The 18,288-nt window shown below is 37.4% G+C and overlaps 1 protein-coding gene across 2 annotated transcripts in view; it reads left to right on the plus strand.

The window, feature by feature from the left end:
- Positions 1-878: 878 nt before the first annotated feature.
- The window catches only part of LOC126183774 (uncharacterized), a 485,018-nt gene continuing 467,608 nt past the window's right edge, over positions 879-18,288 (plus strand). Inside the window, exons 1-2 of one of the 2 annotated variants that reach the window (XM_049926010.1) lie at positions 879-1,002; positions 1,253-1,521. In XM_049926010.1, coding sequence (XP_049781967.1) covers positions 1,313-1,521 — 209 coding nt within the window. In that variant the 5' untranslated portion in view covers positions 879-1,002; positions 1,253-1,312. Of the gene's footprint in view, positions 1,003-1,030; positions 1,522-18,288 lie in introns of those variants that run through there. The other variant, XM_049926009.1, reaches the window with a different exon arrangement.

Below are 18,288 nucleotides of genomic sequence, written 5' to 3' on the forward strand. Positions count from 1 at the left end.
TTCTGTTTCTACATTTTTCACAAGCCTTAAAGAAATACTTCGATCCGTTCCTAAAGATTAGTTGTTTATGCATTAGAGCGTTAAATGAGGCACCATACTATAGCTCTGCTGTCCGCAGTTCGTGGTCTCGCGGTCGCGTTCGCGCTTCCCGAGCCGGGGTGCCGGGTTCGATTCCCGTCGGGGTCAGAGACTTTCACCTGCCTAGAGATAACTGGGTGGTTGTGTTGTTCTCATTATTTCCTCGTTATTGATGAGAGGGGCGAGATTGGACTGAGCAACGGTTGGGAAATTGTACGGGCGCTGATCACCGCGCAGCTGGGCGCCCTACAAACCAAACATCATCATCGTAACTCTATTGCACAAATTACAGTTTTTCTATTATGTCCTCTAGAAACTGTACGTTCCCTAAATTACACACTGTCTGTAAATTCTCACAAAGTGACGGAAAGGCTAACCTGCAGTATTTCATGTTTTCAGACAGTTATTTTCCAAAGATTCATGCCGTAACAGTAGAGTCGAGTCTTCATTAACTACACAGTTTAAACAAAATTCGTTTAAGAAAGGGAATATATTAGTGATAAAAACAAGTGTAATTATATTTCTATTTATGAAATAGATATTAAGCTTAAATATAGACATCAATTTTGTTTCGTTGTTGTTTTCTTATATGCGAAACCCAATAGTTACTAGCCGCATTTGTCTTTGTTACGTCTCCATATGTATCTGATCTGCTTGCATAGCCACGGTATGGATTGTTTGGACTAACACGAGAGCGATTAAACTTGAATAGCGCGGTGTAAACAACTCATGCTGCCAACTACACCCTGTTCCGTATACGTCAGAGACCTTGTTGTGGCGTGTCGATCTCAGCATGAACTGTGTGATGTTATCTGTGTCATCTGTCATTCGAGCGAGGTTAGGGAGGTGGCACATATATGTGGTACGTGAGGAAATGGAAGGTGTGATAGATGAATAGTGAAGAGAAAGGAGGCGACGAAAAGCGTAAGTAATGATTTATTAATCGAATTACATTTCAGTATGTGGGATCAATTTAGAATGGCTGTGCATTAGAAATAGCTTGTGTTCGAAGAGCTTTCAAAAGACGTTTCCTTTCATATGTTTACATGCTGTAGAAGCGTGTATAGCGAAGTAATATACTGCTTCAATAAGTTATTATGTAAATTTTGCGTAAGAAGGGTCAGACACTGAACGGTAGATACACCTTTTATACTCAAAAGGTGTTTCATTGCAGGATGACCTGACTTCACGGAAGAAAAGTGAACTAATAACTGTATGTGTGGTAGGATACCAAATGTCAGGAGGTCCGTACCACCCCTCTGAAAATCCGGGGTCAGAAGGAGCACCTGGAGATGGTGCTCTTCAGCCACGCAATCCACTACTGTGTTTCCTATGTGATGACTATTATAGTGAGCCATGTTTGCTTGCTTGTTACCACACCTTCTGTGCAAGATGTCTAAGAGGGAGAGAGGCAGATTCAAAAATATCGTGCCCATTATGTGGGTAAGTATATTGTTTTGTAGCGCCCAATAGTTCTATAGTTATAGAAATTTTTTCTCCTTTAAAAACTTTTTTAGTAAACATTTTTGAAGTTTGGTGTCATGTTCTACCAGTATGAAATTAATGTAAATTTTATTTTGTATTAGTGTGGGTGGATTTATAAGGCATATTCTAAATGATACTTTAAATACTGGCAGTACCACATTCAGTAACATTGTTGTTACTGATCTGCCTAATGAGGTAATAGGAAAAAAAAACTCTTGGTTATATAGAAAATTTTCTGTGAAGCTGAGATTTTTTGTTGAGGTTTTAACATTGTTGTGTACTATATTGTGGCTGGTATAATTCTAGTGGAAATAGATCACCACTACGTGATCAACTAAAACCTTGAATTTTCACAGGCAAGCTTTTGTCTGTAACCACCAGTGATGGCTTTTCTTTTAGGGTGTAAGGTTTTAATGACTTCATAAATTTAATAGTGCATAGTTGAGTTTAGTTTGTCAAAACTAGTTAGAATTTTCATGCACAGTGTACTTGACATTTGTAATAATAGGACCATACAGACTGTAACAGCTCCATTCGGTTTTCATTTTGTTCTATGATGATAAATAACTGTATTACTGAAGAGTTTTTCTTCTAGTAAGGGATAACTGTAACTGGCACTAACATTGTGGGTTTTGTTAATGTTTAGTTCTGTTAAATAATTTAGTAGGGCTGCATTAGGGGTCCTATACTAAAGTTGCTGTCAATAGATCTTAAGCAGATAAACTACAAAGTACCACACTTACCAGAAGTTGTATTTATGAAAGTAGTTTTCTAAACTTGTTTGTGACCTTCATAGGCAATGGATTCATTGTTGATTATTTTTCTGCAGTGGGTTTTGCATTTTCTCTAACAATATTTCAAAAACCTGATCACCAATAACTTAAGGTGCTTTAACTTGAAAGAATTAAACTGCCATTATCAGGGTTAATGTTATTAGTCAGTTAATGGCATCATATAGCCATTTTACAGCACTGACTTTCCATTCATGGCTATTTTATAATTGGAGTGCTCACTTGATATTCCACTAGAAGAGCCATTTTGCAATTAGTCATGTGCTCACGTAATAAATGGACATTGCTAGTGCCACATTATACATGTTTTCTGTTTGTCACAGCTATCTATCTTTTAGGCAAGGCTGTCAAAAATCTTGATAGACCCACTGTCATCCATGAATCTTCATTTTTATTCTGCCCAAACTATTTTAGGGTACATTAGGATCATGGATAATCAAAGGATGACATGGTGAAAGGTAATGTTGCAAGATAGTACAACAGAAGTATTGTCAGTATGTCTTCATGTTTAAGATTTAAAAGATCAGTAATCATTTTATGCTGAAGTCACAAAGGAGAGATTAGGGGAAGGATTTAAGACACTTTTGGTCCAGATTCACTCCAAACCTGGCCTCCCCTTGGCTTTGAAAATGCTGCGCTTCAGTTACTTCTTTTGTAGAAAATGGCAGTCTTCATTGTTGTTTAAAATATTTATCTATAATGCTGAGAGTAGAAATTGTGATATAGGGAAGGAATTAGTTTTAAGGAAATTCCCATCCAGTGCCTATAGTAAAACGACTACTTTATTCCTCATGATTTCACTGTTGTGCTGAGTGACAGGTAATTGTTGTTTATCCTGGCATTCACAGTAATCATTTAAGTTATTTATTTGCTTACTACAGTTTCCTTAATGGATAAAAAATTTCAAGATGTCTAATACTTTCATACTTGTTCAGCAACAAATTTGCTGCTTTGTATACTTGCCAGAGCGACTGAATTAATTCAGGAGTCACTCGCTTTATGGTGTTCTCATGTTATGATTATTGCAGATAGTGATAAGAGAATCACGTACCAATGAAAAGTCCTTTACGAATAACCAGTAAAATCTGTGGACAGTTACTGACTGATAAAAGTAACTAGGCACTATTAGTGGACATCAGTGTGATGTGTGCACACTTTGCCTTTGTGACAACTTGAATTCTGCTGGGGACACTTTGTGAGGTGATTTTTTTAGAGGAATGACAGGCCTATTATTCCTAAAGAACGAAGACCAGAAAAGGTACTGATGTTGGACACTAGGTTCTGAAGTCAACCTTCTCTCATCCCAGACATGTTCCATTGGGTTCAGGTTGGGACTCTGGTCGGGTCAGTTCATTGCAAGAACGTTATTGGGAAAAAATTCTGAAAAATGCTGTTTTATGAGAATGCATTATCGTGCTCAAACAACCAACCATTCTCCATATGGTTCCCCTACTGTACGCAGTACACAACACAGTAAACTGTATGCATACCCTTCATTTAGTGTCTTAAGTCCAATAAGGGGTCCACACCTCCAAACCATACCACTGCCTTCTCTGTATGTCTGTGTCAGCAATACTTATGGTAGCAACAAATTTTCTCCAGAAATATGCCAAACTCACTCCTCTATAGGATTACCACAGAGTATAGTGTGTATCACCCCAAATCTATAGGTTTCCAGTCAGCCACTGTCCAGTGGCATAGCTCTTTAGACCACCACAGTCATTGCTTAAAATTGAATTCAGAAATGCTGTTTATTAGGAGCTATTCAGCCATTGTATGCCATTTTTTTTTTTTAAGCTTGCTGAGTAGTCATTGCTAGTTGGACTGGTAGTAACACTTCAAAACTCAAATGATTCCTTCTGCTGGTATCATTTGATTTGTTTAGTCACACTTTCAGTGACTGGCAGGCCGTGTTCTTTAGTACATGAGGTTCGTCTGGTCTTTGATTGGATGTGGTTGTTCCAGTGTTTCCACTTGTCATATCACCTACAATTGACTTTCGTAGCTTTAAAAGGATTGAAACATGTTGAATGAAATGTTGCTGCTGGATTTATTACTCAGATAACATCCAATGGCTGGTTCACATTGTCATTGAGATCCCCTAATTGACACATTCTGCTTTTAATGCTTCTGGTGGGTGTGCCACTTGTGACATCTTGTAGTTAACTCTGAATTATGTAGGTGTCTGGTTACTTTTGATCGAGCAGTATATGTTAAATGTTATGATGAAGCAATGTATGGAGTCTGTTGCCTAAGCCATTAGCTGCTGGTGCTGACACTGGGAGAATTCAGTTGTACTTATTAAAACTGCTCCTATTAGTTTGAAGAAAGTGAATTAGAAAGCTATTAAAGATCATTTTAAGTTGGCCAGTACCTCAGGTGTTTCATATTGTATATGTTAGGTGCTTTGGTAAACATACTGTAGGTCAGGTGAGGTTTTAGTGCAATTGTTAATTTCATAATTCCTTAACTTTATCTGTGAATTCAGTATTGCTTCTGTTGACAAATTGACAGAAATTTCATCTGCATCATAGCATTATCAACTGAGCTCAGTGCTTGTAATTGTTCAGGATGTTGTAAAAATTAGCCTAAGAAGGAAAAAAAATAGTGATCACATCTGAAAAATTGGTCATAATGTGGTAGATACTCTCATAATGAGAAATTGTCATGCAAACATTAAGGAATTTACAGTAACCTGATGGTGTACATTCTTCCTGGAAATGTCTAGCAGTTTTCATTTTCATCAGGAAGTATCTTCAAATATATTGAGGCACTGTGTGTTCACTGTTCTGAGAGAGGAAAAAAACTGTGCTGCAGTGTGACAATATTTCCTTGTTTTAACCATTGATGGTTTTTCATTACACCAGCCTATTGCTCAAATCAAATTTTTGAGTAATGTGTTGTTCCCACATGTGTGATGACAAAGCTTCAGCTTCTTTCTCACTCACTCACTCACTCTGGCACTTATGGCTGCTGTGAAGCTTCATGAAATAATGGGCTGATCTCCCTGGCCCACAGGGAGGGAAACTACCATATATAGTATGAAAATTCTTATATGGTGTTAAATTTTAGAATGTTTGTGGAAATCAGTATGGGTGCTACCAGTGACAGGTTTTAGAACTGATTCTAGTGCATATGGTGGTCTGAATCAGTGGTGCTGTTCTGAGAATATGAACTCGGTGCATTTTGCTAAAACAACACTCAAACTGGCTGTAAGTTGTCTCAATAAATTTAATAAGTCCTCAAAATACTTTTCATATTAAGACATGTTAATTCAGGTGTATCAGCTGGTCATCATAAAATACTTAAAGCCAATTTCAGTAGTGGAATTAGTACTGGCCTCTTGTATTACATTTTAACTGACCAGTACAGTGAGGACTTCATGTTATGTCAAGAGACAGGACATGAGGTCCTGTATGTGAAGTGACTGAAAACACACATTGAAATCCCCACATTTCTCATTCTTTGCTATGTGAAGCAGAGGTCCAGTCCACTGGTCATTTCCCCAACACTTGTCATAAATCATGATCTCCATTTTGATGTCTCTTGTATTGTTGCTGCATTTGTAAATAATTATCTTTATTTCTGAGATGTTAATGGGGCTTGAAAGTCAATTTTTACAACTTAGTGTAGGCTGACATATGTTATATTATGTATTTTGAGATTTAGAATACTATATGCTAATCAAATGAGAATTGTTAAGTTTTGCTCAGATTCAGAAAGTTCTTATTCATGTGGATGTCTGTAAGGGAATAATTAAAGTGCGCTTGGAACACTTGAGGTTTTTCTTTATTCTTCAATATCAGATTTTTTAGCTATTTAGATTTATTATTTTATACATTTATCTTTTTAAATTTTAATGTGATGTGCTGTCTTATACTTTTGTGAATTTTTGTTAATTTGTTTGTGAAATAAATTATTTGCTATGTTTCTTTTTGTTTGCTTCACTTTAATTTCCTTGAGATGCCTGATGCAATTCTATCCCACCAATTCCTTACTGTTACAGTTTCTATATGCTTTACAAATTTTAAGCAAATGCATTAAGAGTTACTAATAACAAAATTGCTTAAATTTAAAATGTGTAGGTACTTCAGTGTGCTAAATGGTTTTGTTTCATTTTACATAAATTACTTAGGAGCAAGATCTTGAAGTAAGATTTTGAGGGCCCAGAAATCTGAGAGAATTTGGAAACATTCTTCATACAGGATAGAAAGTAGTAATACAACAACAAAATTATTCTACTAAAAAGCTGCTATTTATTGTAAATTAGTGTATACAGAATTTCAGCAGCACAGTAAAATCTTCAGATGCTTAAATAAGTCGTTCTTTAACAGTAAGGTTGTAGTTAAACATGACAGCTGGTTATGTTGCCACTGTAAAAATGAATGTGGTGTTGACAAGTGGCATTAAATCACCTAACAGTATAAGTGATACTACCATCAGAAAGTTAAATCAGTGTTAGCAATGAATGGCTAATGCAATGTTGAACTAATTTAATGAAATACAGAAATATAGACCTCAAAGTTACATTGTAATGTGGGGAAGATAAGTCAACTGGAAGAGCATGTTAAAACATATTTGGAAGCATGATGCATGAGTTCTAGTAAAGCAACTATTACTTTTTGTTCAGTTGTTTTCTGCACTTGGTGTTAATGTTATGCAATGGTGTAAAATTTATGGCATGACTACTGTATTGTCATTGGTGAGATTCACATATCATGGGGAACTGTTTGGCAAGGTGATGCATTCTCTCTCTCTCTCTCTCTCTCTCTCTCTCTCTCTCTCTCTCTCGTGGACAGTTTGATTTGAAGAACAACCTATAGCCTGTTCAAGAAAAGTCATGAAGTGGATGAAGTTAATTTAATGGAAACCAGGGAAACTCTTTCTTTGAATCCAACATCTCATGTATTTAAATTGTGCTACTTAACTAGAAAGGGTTGTTTGTGACAGTAATGAGGACTTGAAGCACACAAGGGTGCTAATAAAATGTTTGTTCAGGGTCATACAGAAAAACATCTGATAAGATAATTACTTTGTCGTAAATGGAAATGTTTAAACACATTTATACATTTAAACATTATGAAGTAAGAATTGGTTGTCTGGAGTGAAGTATCATAACTTTTGGTTACTGCAGATGATTCAGGATAAATGCTGTTCTGAGAAGTGATTTGTAGTGTCATAAACTGCAAGAAATATAAATTCAACTGACACATCGTAAAAGGTTTGTAATAACCCTTATGACTTGGTTCAAAAAATGAAACTGGATTTTCTGTGTTTAGAAACTGTAACAGTTTACATTGTATAAATACTTTGAATTTATCAGGCAGAAGCACTAGACAGTTCTTACATAGTCTATCTCCACATAACTTTCTCCATGGGGTGCCATAGTATGCTAGCACTAGCCCTGCAGCCAGAGAAATTTGCCTGAAACTGAGAACTGCAGAGGCCTAGTTATTGGTATGGCCTTCCAAGTTAGATCCCAACAGATGAACCAGAAAATACTCAGTGTTGCACTGTTTGTCCTGTGCACCTTAACCATTCACAACATAGCCCTAAGAGACAGTGACCCAAGCAGGTGTCACTTTATTAAAAGGCACAGGACTAATAACTGTCCAGCTTCTCAGAGAGTGGTGAGTAGACATCTGCAACCTTGCAGACAGAGCACATTACTTTCTGTGATAGAAAACTGACACTACCATAACAGGATGACCCTCTGCCGTAACATGTTCAGAAAGTGAACTGGTTGTGTGGATATCTTAGATGGTTAGAACAATTGGAGTTGGCCTAAATTTTGTGTATGTCCTGCTCTGCACAGGACTTCCCTCACTCAACTGTTTGGGCCTTGCAGGCTAGTGTACCAAGGGTCGGTCTGGCAAAGTCCCTATTGCCAAATGAGAGTTCATGACATGTTAAAGCATATCAGAAGTAGTGGACAGGGGAATTCTCACAACACTGGGCACAGCCAGCTACTCTTGCATCTGCATTTTGGTGCTCTAAGTGTGGTAAAAACAAAATTGGTATTGAACTGAATAACAGAGTGCTAGATTATTAAGGTATCAAAGGTGTGAAGAAAGGAAGAGGATGAGATAGAGCTTCAATCAGCAAATTTCTATGTGGCACAATTTGTACTAAGTAACTTTCATTATAGTTTTGAAAAATTAAATTACTGCTACTAAAGGAATCCGATAATAGTTAGAACAGTACTAGAAATGAGATACTAATTAAAAATAGTAAAAACTTTGTTTCAGCAGTCTCTAATGAAATTTTAGATCTTAGGAGATACTACAATGCAGATTTAATGCAAAAATGGTAGAAAAGTGACATTAGTAGTGAGCTTCGAACTTAAATATCAGGAATGATAAAAGAGGCATTCTAGTGCAATTTGCTGAGAACAAAGCGTACATCCTAAACACATTTTTTCAAGATCAACCTTTGCAGGAAATGGAATTAAAACTGTGATTGACTGTGTGCCATCAAAGAACACATTTTGCATAGTGTCTACCTTACACCCGATTCTGGATTTCTGGTCACGACAGGTAAAGAAAATTGGACACTGTCCAATTCACTGGTTAATAAATTATGTATGAAAGGGAAATTCCAATTAAAATTAACTAATTTAAGCCACTAGAGAATAAAAATCTGTGGCCTCGTGAGAAATTGTACAGTAACAGATATACTGGAAACAGCTTGAGGTGAAGTAAAACTGAAGCATGTTTGGCTGTCGTGTCTTTGAGGACACGACAGAGATGAAATGCTAGAAGTGTGTAAAAAGTTCCGTAGAATTATCTAAAACAAAAGTATTCAGAAAAGTTTGAGATGTCTGATAGTATGGGAGAATAAGGGAGGCATTGGAGAGCAACCAGAGTACAAAGAAAACAACACACACTTCGGTTTGGTAGACATAGCACACCAGTCACATGGCAGTTACAACAAACTGGGAAACCATACTAAAGGTGTCTATAGATTTTTCAAAACTCTGTATGGTGGACCAAAGAAACACCCTTAGGTGAGACTGAATGCTTTCTGCAAGTACTACCAGAAGAATGGTAAGCAATTTGGCACAGAGAGAGAAACCACTTGGAAACAATGGAATACCTAAAGAACTATAGTTACATTACATATTTTTCTTTGTAAGATTTTTACAAAAACTGTTACCAATTTAGAACCAGCAGAAGAAAAGCTGCCCTTATAAGTAGTAAAACACAGTGGATCTTCTACAGTTTGTATGGGTTTTATAGACTATAAGAAAATATTTGACTATCGCAGTAGGTCTTGAGAACTAACGAACAGTCTATCGATGTCAGCTTCAATTTTTTCAGAGGAAGAAGTTGGTCAAAGGGACTAAGTGTCATCAAAATTGTTTCTTGATGCCTTGGCAGAGATCTACAAAGCATTGAAATGAGATGGAGAAATACACACACATAGATTTTGACAGCCTTTGGTTTGCAGGTGTCATTGTATTTTTGTTATCTAGTATGACTTATGACTTATGCAGAGAATGGAGGAATTGAACAGCACAAGTACAAAAGTACGTGGGAAGATTAATTACAATAAGACCAAAATGTTACAATGAGTAAGCCAGTGGGATAATGGTTAAGGGTTAATAATAAAGTTAGAGAAGTTATTAAATTTGTATACTTAGGAAAAACAATCAGGTGGTGGACACTTAAGGAAATAACTGAGTGAAAATGATTTGGAGTTAATTTATGAACATGAATGCTTTATTCAGAAGTGAATACATATGACATGAACAGAAAGTCTACAACCAGTGGATACTGTCATTGTTAGCTAATATGGAAGTGACACAGATGTTAACTTCATATATATATATATATATATATATATATATATATATATATATATATATATATGTTGCCTAATAATGGAAAGGTGCATGTTGTGCATTAAAAGAAGGTACAACAACTGGATAGGAGGAAAGACAGTTGTTCAGGATGGGATATCTACTGTTATGAAATGTAAATGTGCTGGGCATTCAGTATTGTGGAATGGGAGACGAGCTAAGGAAATTCTGTGTTGGATTCCTCATGACAAGACCAGTCGTACAGGATGCTTAAATGGATGGTGGTGGTTAAATTTGACATTTATAAATATTGTGCTGTGAACATACCCAGTGTCCAGTTAGCTTTCTCTGACTGCATTTAGTGCTGTTTCTTGTATTCTTCATAGGCTAAGAATCTACTTTTTGCATCCATTGGCAGGATTTGATAGTTTTTGGTAAACACAAAATCCCAACTTCTAACAGTCCTTTACTCACACACACACAAATCGTGGTGTACAGAAATTTCAGGATATATGGTGACAGTTTGGACAATGGATTCAGCACTGAAAGAATGTTGAATTCAGTGTCTCACCAGTTGGACCTGCATCTTAAAGATTCCTCAAATTTCTCAAGACAGAAGTGTGGTAGACCAACATTTTCAGTGAAACTATTTCTGATTCTCAGAACAACAAAGTAGGAAGAGTTATTTGTATGTAATTATTTCATGGGTTTTTATACTTTGACCCAACTATAAATGTGCTTAAAGAAGGCAGTTCTTTATGTGGACATTGGTTTGAACACTGAAAGTTTTAGCTTTTTCCTGTTGCAAGTTTTATGCATTTGCCCTCATTACACCTGTGAACTAACTTACCCTGCTAAGTTTCTACCGTTTGATGTGAGATTTTATCATGACACTATTGCTATTTTTCATACACAGAAAGTATTACAGTAATACAAAAAACTTCTCATCTATAGGTACCATCTATTGAAAGACGTATAGAGAGAATAAACAGTTTGTACACTCCTGTGTGTGCTAATCGGAGTGTAGAAGCAGCAAGAAAAGAAACTGGGAAAAGTTAACCTAAATTTCATTACCTTTAGATTTTTCATAGTTTCTATCACACAAAATGAATAAGAACTAATTTGTATGACAGCAATGAACAGTCTTTATCCTTACCTCTCTTCCCCAATAGAAATAAATAAATTCACATAAAACTATACTTTTATAGTGTTTTAAATGTAACAAAAATGGAAAACCTGGGGTGATTAAATGACTTTAATAGTACGTGGTGAAGCACCTTACACAAAGCAAACTTAATGTGAATGAGGCAGTTTGTACCTTGTGACAAATTGCTAATAATTGCAAAATGTTACCCAGATTTCCTAGTATTTTCCACTTTGCGAATTGTTTTATTGCAAACTGTATTAACAATGCAGTTTAACTTGTAGTGACACATCTTAAAATTTACTCAGTGGATGCTGTATGTACTATTGTGTCCAGTTCAGATAGTTCATAGTTTATGCAGCAATTATGTCTGATAAACTGTTTCAATTTATGTTACCATCATTGAGAGCAATGTGAAGGGTTTGATTTGTAAGTGGTAACAAAGTGTGTGGCAACAAACTAGTTTGATGGTGCTTTTGGAGTGATAGGAACTGTGGAATGTATGATCTGTACCAGGTCCTAAAACAATGATTGGGTTGTGTGTAAGTGTAATTGAAGGCACAAAATGAATTTAAAAGAAAAGAAAACCTGTAGAAGTATTTCAGCTGGAACTGACTACAGAAGTTATTTACAGATTGGTCTCTCATTTATTTTTAGGAATACTTTCTTTTTGGCTGCACATCGAGAAAGTGTAAGGTGACTCAGCTGTGCCTGTGGGTGAAAAATAATGAGAATGCTTTTTCCATTTGAATGTGGTTTGTCTTGTTCTCTGTATAAAAAATAATTGTTAAAATGACATCACACACACACACAGACAGAGAGAGAGAGAGAGAGAGAGAGAGAGAGAGAGAGAGAGAGAGAAATGTAACAGTTAACTTGTTTTCGATACACCTGTACGCTTTCTGTCAACTAAGGTATTTACTAATAGTCCATATAGCCATGTGTGGATGATACTCTTAACTACTGTGCTGACATTTTGCACGTGTTTGGCCTCTCCACATGAGTCTCTTTCCATCAAATATTGAAATGTTGCTTAAATAATGAGTGAGACATTAACCTTTCATTCAGATTCATATCCAAATCACCATCTGGTTATGCAGGTTTGGGTTTTCCATGGTTTCCTGAAATTGAGGCAAACACCAAAGTGGTTCCTCAGAAAAATAGGACAATTTCCTTTGGCTACCTTTGCACTATCAGATTTTGTTCTCTCTCTCTCTCTCTCTCTCTCTCTCTCTCTCTCATATGACCTCACCAATAGGGCATTAAACTGTACTCTTCCTTCCATGTTTCAGTAGGAAAGTACCAAAGGAAAGTGTAGTGAGAGCTTTTAGTGAAGTTCATAGTTTTACATTTTAATAAACCAACATATATTTCTACTTCCGATGATTTCATGTGACACAGCTCATGTGGTTTCACACACAGATCATGCATACAGTGTATGTATGATAACCACTGTGTGTGAATGTTATTGAATTCTTGACAAAGTTGAATTCCACAATATAGTAAAAAGACCTGATTTGTCACAAGGGTTATTTTCAGTGCACTCAATGTTACAAAGCTTACTTACCTTCTGTCACAGTCCGAGGACTGTCACCATATATACAGTCTACTGCAGCTTACAAGGGAACCTCCCCATCGCACCCCCCCGCCCCCCCCCCCCCTCAGATTTAGTTATAAGTTGGCACAGTTGATAGGCCTTGAAAAACTGAACACAGACCAATCGAGAAAACAGGAAGTAGTTGTCTGGAACTATGAAAAAAAAAATAAGCAAAATATACAAACTGAGTAGTCCATGTGCAAGATAGGCAACATCAAGGACAATGTGAGCTGAGGAGCGCCGTGGTCCCGAGGTCGCCGGCACGGTAGCTCAGCGTGTTCAGTCAGAGGGTAACGTGCCCTCTGTAATTAAAAAACTCAGTTAACAAATCAACAACGAACTTAAATGGATGTCTTACGACGTCCGCCCCGAGCAGATGCAACGAAATACAGCGAACCAAAAAAAAAATGTTAGCGTGAGCAGCTGCAAAACGAGAGGTCCTTGGTGCAAGTCTTCCCTCGAGTGAAAAGTTTACTTTCTTTATTTCCGCAAAGTTATGATCTGTCCGTTCATTGACGTCTCTGTTCACTGTAATAAGTTTAGTGTCTGTGTTTTGCGACCGCACCGCAAAACCGTGCGATTAGTAGACGAAAGGACGTGCCTCTCCAATGGGAACCTAAAACATTTGATCGCAAGGTCATAGGTCAACCGATTCCTTCACAGGAAAACATGTCTGACATATTCTATACGACACTGGTGACGGCATGTGCGTCACATGACAGGAATATGTTGTGAATAGTGAACAGTGTTTTATTCGTCTCGTAACACACAGTTTCTAATCATATGATTAGTGTGCTGGAGACACGTCAAAAATGGATAACACAACTTAGGCCTAATTGGTACAAAGAATTTTAGCATTAATATAAACTATTATTTTTCTTTCCTCCCTTTTGTGAAGGACAGCTACATTTACACACAAGACTATATGTAAATTTATCCTGGTCAAATGTTCAGTTCATCCTTCATGAACTTCACAACTGTGTAGTAGCAGCGTTTGACAAGTATATCATATAGCTTTGTTTTCAGTGTCTCTAGGTTCATACTCGGAACATTATTTCCTTTTAGCTTGTTATGAATTTTCATTGCCATATACTGAGGAGACTGCGCATATAGGTTTAAGCGATGAGTGGGAAGCATAAAATTGTCTTTGTTTCTCGTGTTATACGCGTGATTGAAACAGTTTTTCTCGAATAACTCTAAATTGCTATGTAGAAAGATGATAATATCATAGATGTATAAGGAGGGAACTGTTAACAACTGTTGTTTTTCAAATAGTGGGCGACATTATGTCCTTGGATGGGCAGTACAAATGTTCCTTATTATTCTTTTCTGTAACTTTAGTATGCGCAATATATTGCTTGAATTTCCCCAAAAAATACCATACCTTTCAACTGATTGTCGACCCATCTAACTTGTACACTTGGCGAATGGGTAAAAAGATTCTTCTACTTGCCCGATTTAGGTTTTCTTGTGGATGTGATAATCACTCCCAAAAAAGTGATCGCATCGGACGGACGGATGATAATGGTGTGAAAATAAAAATTTAACTTTTCACTCGAGGGAAGACTTGAACCAAGGACCGTTCGTTCTGCAGCTGCTCACGCTAACCACGGTACCACGGGGCTCCTGACATACATTATCCTTGATGTTGCAAATCTTGCGCATGGACTACTCAGTTTGTATATTTTGCTTATTTTTTCATAGTTCCACACAACTTCTTCCTGTTTTCTCGATTGATCTGTGTTCAGTTTTTCAAGGCTTATCCACTGTGCCAACTTATAACTAAATCTGAGGGGGGTGCGATGGGGAGGTTCCCTTGTTAGTAGGTGAGCGTTAATGGAGTTCCGAACGGAAATAGTAAGTGACGTATCAAAGATCTGTGAGTGGGCATGCTGGAAGAGCAGTTCTCGTGAATGGTTTGTATCCGGGTTAGCGTACTCGGTCGTCATACAGATTCATATTGTCATTGCTCAACAGTAACTTAGTGACGATGGTTGCGTAAATAATCTTTCAAACTTAGTTAAGTAATTTGAGTGTCAATTTGTGTTCAATGTTTAGGAAATACATGTCAGACAGGCCACCCGGAACGAATAAATATATTTAATATATCAGTATGCTGTTTCTGCCACGTTCTAGTGGGCAATGTGGCGAATTTTCTGACGTACGTAGGCAAGGCTGCTGTATTTAAACACAACAAAATTGGCGGAGCATTGGAACTACAAAAAATACTCATTAGGATGAAATACAGAATAAATTATTTTCTATTAAACAGTAAATATATGTTCACAAAAGCAGTTTATGCTATGGTACTATACGTTGCACGATGTAATGCCGGCGGAATTCCAGCGAATTAATGGTTAGTTTTTGTGGTGTAGTACGCTGAATCGGAGCATGCAGTAGTATACACAAGTGTATCGTCGAGTCACTATTAACAGCAGAAGTTCGGTTTCGTTTATTATAGTGTCTGTAAACATTAGAGGAAATTATACACACTGCAACATCAGTTTATGGAACACTTGGCTGAGGTGTCATCGCTGAGATCGTGCTCTAAATTTCACACTCATTTCAGAATGAAGTCTTTCTAGCACTTTTATTTCAATGTACAGTTTCCTTTATCCTTTTAAAATTTCAAAACAACGGGTTCCGGACATTGCTTTATTATGAAAAATATTTGATTTCACACCCTATATTATTTCCGAAAACTAGGAATAGTTATTGCGATGTTTAACGTTTTGTAACAATTAAAAGCATTTAAAATGTAACAAAATTAATGGCGCTTTGCGAGGCTTTTGTTCAGAAAATGTTTGAATCACACTATCGAAATCAAGTTGTCTTGCTAAAGTAGACGGAGTTGCCAAGGCCCCAAATCTGAAAGAAATTGTTAATGCATAATTGATACAGACAGTTCTTAACACAAACCAGAATGCTGAATGATGTTTCTCCTTCAGCTACAGTCATTGGACAAGTGCGAAAGAAACGCAAAACTAGATATACATTCAGAAATAAGTTTGAAATTTTAATATTCTGCATTTTATTCGAGAGGTCTAATAGTTCCGAAGTAATGCCTTCAAAGTTTGAAGTATGAATTGTTTTTAGATATGTATTTTCTTTTTCTAAATCTGTTGTGGCATTATTATAGTAATCATTGATAAATAACTTGCATGCCTCAGCGACCTGATTGATCTTCGAATGTTTCCATAAAATTCCAAATGTGTCATCGTCATTGCTACATTCTGGGACCCTGGCCGCGAGATGGGGAACTCTGCGGGGAGACAGCACGCTGGCATTATAGCCCCTCACTCATGTTCACTAACCGCCAATCAAAGTGTAATGAATCAATGCACTGGAAATAACACAGCACCGCCCACTGTTAGTTTGCATACGTTGGGAGTTGTTTCGACGACGACGACGACGACGACTTCCGATATATACGGATAAATACCGGATGGGAGGCTGGGGCCAAACTGCAGCTGCCAGACGGTAAAAAAAATCCGTGCCGTTTCCTGAACATCAGTTGAATGATTTCTGTTTCCTGTACTGCCAATGGACACTGCAAAGGTACACTAACGGAAGCTATATACAGCGGTGCATTCGAGAAGATAACTTTATACGAACTGGCAAATTAATAAATAGTAATTATTCCACAGTCACATAAGAAATTCATCTTCGCCGTTTTCCACTGCTGCAGCTTGGGCATCAGGTGACTGGTTTTGTCGTTTTGTTTATCATTTTACATTGAGAGGCTGAATAAACTTGTCTGACCTTTTTCCCTTTCTGCTTCCCGAGACGTGTGTTTAGATTCCACAATATTAATATCACTTTCATCAAGAGTGCACTCTTGTACAACGAAGCCAAAACTGTCAAAAGTTTGTAAAAGAAATCGTCAGTGTTGCAAACTCAAGACGCACTGCGGTCTGCTTTGGTATCGCTACGTATGAGACCCTGGGCCTTATTATACAGTATAGCTACTCTCCGGTAGTTCCCACGCCCTGGGTGTAGCTGACAGGTAACAGGTGTCTGTGATCTTTAGTAACATCAAAGGGGATCCCAGAGACGGCGTAGTGACAGTAATTCCTTACATCGACAATAGTGGATGCTATCTGCCATTGACGCGAAGAGAACTTGGGGATAATGATGGAAAGAATCTTATTAACCAGGTATTTGGTTACTTGTCGGCCACAGTTATCATCACTTTTTTGAAAAGTTGCTGATAACCGTTAAACAAAGTAAAGCATGCAGTGCTATTTTAATAAAAATCCCAAGGCAACAGTCACGTGACGCGAGAAGCGGTACAACATTACTAGATAATAACGTTGTCCTATGTGACGTCCATGCACAGTACTTAGACAAGCCTATTAGACGGCGCTCGGTGCACGATTCCTTTTTACTTCGTAGACCAGTCAGTCTAAAGGTGAACTACCATGTGCAAAATTACGTTGGTGGAGGTGAACTATAATATTGCTGATTTGGCAACACTGACCTCTGTTATGAGCCGATGACTGATGAATGTTGCAATCTTTAGAAATGTTCTGAAACCCAACATGGTACAAAATTAGTTTTACAATAGCAGTCTGATATTGTCCAGCTGTGCACCCTGAGAAATCCAAACCCTTGACAGACTTCGGCAACGCATGAGGCTTGGTTCCCGGTGATTCCCCTCTCCTCCCACCCTCGTCTTGCCTGTACTAAAGTAATTTTTAACGTTTATAGCTGCAGAACTATGACTCCGAAATTTTTAAATGGAACTATATACGTTTTCTGCGAAATTATACATACAGTTTCTGGAACTTGATCAAATAAGCGAACAGCAGCACAAACTAGTGCCCCGTTTTTAGGGGAGAGGTTCCAAAACGTCTGGCTTACTGTAACAAACGTGGATACTGTTCGCTTGTTTACCTGTGCGCTCGAAGCCCAACGGTCTGTTCACAGCAGAGAGCTTGCTCGGGAACTGTCGGAGAAGTGGATGTGGTTTCCGTTTATGGTGAATGTCACCAAACCTTAAAGCTCTCTTCTGAGCGTGCCAAGCCCTCACTTTCTGCCTTTGCAAACATTACAAAAACAAATCAAGGAATTGGTGTTTTGAAGGATAAAATGCACCAATGAAAAAGAAAAGTATCTGATGAGTGAAATGCAACTAATATTTTTGCTGCGGTGACGCAAAATCCATGTCACTACGATGCAGCTTAAATGCGACAAGCCAAAGGAATGTTCTGTTAATACTACATTCCAACGCATTTCATCCTTTCCACACTTCGCTTCATCAACCTGATGATGCAATTTTTGGTTGCGAAACGATTGTACTAATAAAGGATTATTCAACAGCTGCTCCAGTTTTAGCAAGAATTCACGGCAATAACTTTCTAAATCGGTTGTTGCAGTTTCCAGTTTGTAT

The sequence above is a fragment of the Schistocerca cancellata genome, chromosome 4 (genome assembly GCF_023864275.1).
Source record: "Schistocerca cancellata isolate TAMUIC-IGC-003103 chromosome 4, iqSchCanc2.1, whole genome shotgun sequence".
NCBI classification, from domain to species: domain Eukaryota; kingdom Metazoa; phylum Arthropoda; class Insecta; order Orthoptera; family Acrididae; genus Schistocerca; species Schistocerca cancellata.